This window comes from Gavialis gangeticus, unplaced genomic scaffold, assembly GCF_001723915.1.
Source record: "Gavialis gangeticus isolate Ggan-Ray unplaced genomic scaffold, GavGan_comp1, whole genome shotgun sequence".
Lineage (NCBI taxonomy): Eukaryota > Metazoa > Chordata > Crocodylia > Gavialidae > Gavialis > Gavialis gangeticus.
The window spans coordinates 8,048,395-8,053,577 of record NW_017729013.1 but is presented as its reverse complement, the minus strand read 5'-3'; the positions used below and the strand labels follow the sequence as shown (position 1 = coordinate 8,053,577).

Genomic DNA, 5,183 nt, shown 5'->3' with positions numbered 1-5,183 from the left:
ACAGCTATTTTTCAAGCATTTCTTTATACCATGTTACTGTACATGCACTTGTTCACTAATGGAAAAAAGGTCACTGATTGGGGAGGAGACTGCTGGAAAACAGCCATGTTTTCAGTGATGGTGTACATATTTTCTGTGCAGGTGTAGTATTTTTTGAATATCTGGCTGAGGGAAAAAAAAGAGGCATTCAAACTTTCTGAATGAACCTTGTAGAACCTAAAGTAATAATAATGCAGACACCATAAAAGCATGATGAAGCCTACAGATGAGTTACTAAATGCAGTCTGGCAGCCTCATTTTAAAATGTAAACGCATGCTATTTTATTGATGCATGTGAAAAAATTAAATGGATCCTACTTCCATATAAAAAGAACAGCATTTGTCCATTTGGTCTTTTATTTATAAAACAAAACCCTGAAACTGGTATGCTCTTTACCCCCCCCTACCCCCTGCACTGTCTGTCCTGGGGGAGCAGGCCCAGAAGGGTTAACCTGCCCACCTTGCCACCATCTGGAGCAGAACAGCAGCCCAGCAGCTTCCCTGCCTGCTCCCCCTAGGACAGACACTGTGTAGCCACAAGGAAGGTGGGGAGGGGGAGCCCCAGGGTGGGAGGAACTGGGGGAACCTGGGGGGGGAGGGGGAAGCCAGAAATGGGAGTGGGGAGGTTTCTTACCTTTCAGTCCTCAGGGCCACAGTGGCTGGAAGTGTGACTGCTCCAAGCTTGAGCTGACACTAACACTGATCAACATTTGTGTGGCTCAGTGTAAGCTGTTACAAGACCCTTTGATATGAAAGATTTCAGCCTAGATACTGGTTCCTTTTGGTCTTCAATTCTATAAATCTAGGAGTTTCAATAAATTGTGTACCTACCTAACAAAGTTATCCCAACAGAAGAGCTGTAGGTATGGATAACAGCTGAGGTTCTGGACCGAAGTACAGTCTCTTTGACATTACTGTCATTACTCTGTACATGGGGTAAAAGTCTCTGTTAAATTTCAGTAGCTCCACATCAAGTGAGTTTACTGTGAAATACAGCAGGACTTGTGCCTTTCACAATCTCCTCTCAGGAGGACTACATGCAAATAAAAGGCTACTGTGATGATGATTTTGAGTAGCCATTGGAGTTCTCTCTGATGTCCATTGTCAGCAAATATTCTCTTTTTTGTTGTTTCTAAGTTGTACATGCTTTTAAACACAAAGTACAACCTCATACTTTTACATTAAGATAGGCATGCAAAACTGAGTATTACAAATATAGTGATAACCTTAAATCATTTCAAATCATTACAAAATGCTACATAAGAACCACTTGGTGACATTGATGATTGCCCGTTGTAAATCTCTTATAATGTATATTTGAGGACTAAACACCCTCATTTATGCAGCCACATGAGTTTTCTCCAATGCAGCTTCAGGAACAATTTTGGAGTCTGAATGTTCACATACTGTTATCGCCAGTTAATCAGGTTATTTTATTTTATTTGAACAGCATCAAAGAAATGCTTATGACACAAGCAGACCGTTTCAGTAAAGAAGAGGTAAGTACCTTTCCCGGATTCGAAATGAGAATTTCAATTTATCTCTAACTGCTGTTCAGTAAGAGACATTTGCCCCTTCTTGCATGTAAGAATATAGTTTGAATCTAACCTGATTGGATCAACTGTTGCAATTAAGAGCAATATAAATTGCCTTATCTGAAGAGCTTCTAAATCAGAATCAAATAAATTCCCTAGGTTTTCATGCGGGTGTCAGACCAGCCTAAATCCAGATGTTCTGGCCTGCCAGAAGCTTAGAAAGAATTTACTGGACTTCAGCTGGGCATGGCGTTAGGTTATTTCTATGAGAGTTGCTCTGGTTGGAATTGGGAGTAATTTCTGAACTGGTCTGCTTGGTTGTAGGGCAGTGATCTAGCTACTTTAAGCCTGGGTTATGTGACCTGGTCTGCATTCAGACGGGAGTTTGCTAATTGAAAGGCAACGGTGGAATAGATTCTCCTTGAATTTGCATTAGAGTTCTTTTGGTTCAGTGGGCTCCAATAGCAATGGGTTAACTAACAATGCCTTGACTCCTGCTTCAAGACTTAGCCAATGGAAAAATTTCCACAGTGGGCAATGGATGAAGCTGTAGAGCAGCTGAATTGGGTTAGAATTCATATGGAGATCAGTACAAGTTCCTGTCCTACAGGCCTGCATTTGCAATACTTATTTCCTGTTTGTTTCGCAGGTCAACCAGATGTTTGCTGCTTTTCCCCCAGATGTCTCTGGTAATCTTGATTATAAGAACCTCTGTTACGTTATCACCCATGGTGAGGAGAAGGACTAAAGGAGATGAGCCTCTCCTATGAAGAGAGCTAACAGCTAACTTAGTTCGTGGCGCTTTTGTATGGAAGACTGAGGGCTAAACATCAACATGTGAAGCCATATGGGCATCAGAAGAGAACCAATAAAACAACTGAAATTAGATTAAAGTTATTTAATGATCCTGTTTTTATAAAAGCTGAAAATACTAATTTTGTGAGTTTTTTCCCGTCCTTTTTTTCCCTGTCAGTGGTTTGAAATGGAATTTTCTTGATGAACTGGTGCTTTCATGATTTATTGACAGTTCTAATGTTCACCAGATGGTCCGTTGGGCACTGTGGTATTGCTTAACCTCTTGTCTTTTATATATTTGCTCCCTGAGCTAATTGAGAAATGCTCTAGCTTCCAGCATCAGAAAAAACATTTTGTAAATAGAATTCTGTTCCATTTCACAGCTCCTAACATCAAATGTGTAAATAAAAAAAAAAATTTTTGTGAAAATGCAACATGCCTTCTTTGACTTGGTGACTTGGTCAATTTTCTAAGTGATTGACCTATTTGCATTAGTGAAATAGAATAATGTAGCAGCTATTTTTCTTATTTTAAATAGATGCAATTGGAAACAACCACAAGATGAATTTCTGCTTTCAGAGACACCTCTATTGTGTGAGGGACAGTTGTCCATAAAATAATAGTTCTTATGACACCTAGTTCTTATGTAGCACTTTCCATCAATAGATCTCAAAGTACTTTACAAAGGAAACGGACTTTGTTACCCCATTTTAAAGATGAAGAAAGGGGGGGACAGAAAGTTTACTCAGTAGGTTAGTAGCAGAGCTGGGAACAGAAGCCACATCTTATGAGTTTCACTGAAATTCTGTGTTTCTAAGCCACGCTCCCTTCTCATCATCATAACCCAAGAATAGTCCATTTTATAAAACAGGTCACCATTTCTTATATTTAGATTTGTCAGAGCTGAACGTGTTCAATGCACACTGCAGTACTAAGCATGCTTTTCTTTGCTGACGAGTAGGAAGGATAGGACTGCCAAAGAAAACCTGTGCTTGCAATCTTAAAGCAAATGAAAGTGGATTCTCTTTCCACCATATGTTGTTTTTTGGTGTGTTCATACCAGCAGTGAGTATAGATAACTATCCATCAGTTTCTATTTCTATCACAGTCTGTAAGAGTAAGGTTCAGGGGAGGGTCAGGTTCTGTTCTCACTTAAGGGACAGAACCTGTGCTTAATATTTCCTGGCGTAGCTAACTTAGCAGGGGTGTGATTTTTTTTTTCTCGCCCATAACTGACATATATATATATAGGCAACAGTTGATCCTCTGGATTATGTTGTAGGGGTAAGAGGTCTAGTCAGGTGCCTGATGAATCTGCTTGTGGCTAACAAACCCAATTTGATAACAACACAGCTTGCTACAAGTTTCATGCATCCATGTGGTGTTAGAGTTGGAGTCCAAATTTACAGCACGCTGCTTTCTTCTTTCTCGCTTTGCTTCCATCCTCTGGATCAGAGTCACTTCATCTGCATCCAGTGCCAGACGATACCTCCAGATTGGATGGGATTCTGTGCATTCCTCCAAGTTTTCTACGCTGATGTTGAATTACTTTAAACCATTTTTGGACACACTGTGGTACCACCATAGAGGGCGGCCCTCCTTTCTAGAGCCATCTCATATCTTGCTATAAAAAATATTCTTGGGGATATGGTCTCCTCCCATTCTCCTGACATAGCCGAGCCATCACAACCTCCTCTTCTTGATAGCAGTTTCTAAGTGTGTCAGGCCTGCTTGCTCTGAGTTTGACATTTTGTCTTCCCACTTTATTTTTAGAATCTTGCACAGACATCTCATGTGGAGGCTGTTCAGTCTCCTGATGTGCCTAGTATACGTAGTCCATGTTTCTTAACCACAAAGCAGGGATGAGAGAGCTCAAGTCTCGGAGATTCACATCTACACCTTAGTTGATAGTTTGCCGTTATTCCAGGCATGTTTCTGTAATAGCCGGAAATTCTTAGCAGCTTTTCCAGTTCTGTTCGGCAGTTCAGTCTGAAGGTCGAGATTCCTGCTGATTGTGGAACCCAAGTAGCAAAAGCTGTCAACAACGCCAAGAGATTTACAATGCCAAGAGATAACTGACGTAACGCGTTCCAGCAAAAGCCCTAATGCAGACAGTTATATCAACAGAACAATCTTTTTGCCATTATAATTTATTTTACTTGGGAAGTAGTTTAAGGTCTACTAAAATGAGGCTTAAACTGCATCTTTATTAGAAAGTTGCCAGTGTCTAGTACTACTAGTGTCAGTGTACTGGCAAATCTTTGTCAGTATAGACCAGGCCCCATGTATTCAATAAGATTGTGTTGGTATAAGGGAAGTCACATATTTCCAGTAGGAGTGTTTTACAAGGAGAGTATAGATGTAGTAGTAGCAAAGCTGCGCTGTGCACTGGTGGAGTAGAACTAGTTCCACAAACCTATGCCTGAAGAAGCATAATTTTGCCACTCTTAATGAGTCCACACTAGGGGATTTTACCAACATATAAGCAAGTACCAGCAATATAGAAGTTATGTTGATCAGGGATCACACTCCTTCGTATTAGGCCTGTGCAAAGCGGCTAGTATTTGCTTCGGATTCGGCTGATTCAGGGGACAGTGATTCCATTCGGTGATTTGAATCACTGTCCCAGTTTGATTCGGCCGACTCTGATTTGGAGATTCGGCAGCAGTCGAATCTCTGATTCTCCAAATCAGACAGGCCCATCCCCTGCCTCTCTCCCAGCCTGGCAATGGATGCTCCAGCTCCGGGCACTTGTTAAAAAAAAAAAAAAAAAAAAAGAAAAGAAAAGCCCTGGTTCACTAGGTGCTCCTGGAC

At 40.9% G+C, this 5,183-nt stretch overlaps 1 protein-coding gene across 2 annotated transcripts in view; it reads left to right on the top strand.

The window, feature by feature from the left end:
• MYL10 (myosin light chain 10) overlaps positions 1-2,786 on the top strand; it is a 44,039-nt gene extending 41,253 nt beyond the window's left edge. For both annotated transcript variants that reach the window (XM_019511452.1, XM_019511451.1), the window contains exons 6-7: positions 1,490-1,538; positions 2,224-2,786. In XM_019511452.1, the coding sequence (XP_019366997.1) occupies positions 1,490-1,538; positions 2,224-2,322 (148 nt within the window). In that variant the 3' untranslated portion in view covers positions 2,323-2,786. The remainder of the gene's footprint in view (positions 1-1,489; positions 1,539-2,223) is intronic.
• The last annotated feature ends 2,397 nt before the right edge of the window (positions 2,787-5,183 follow it).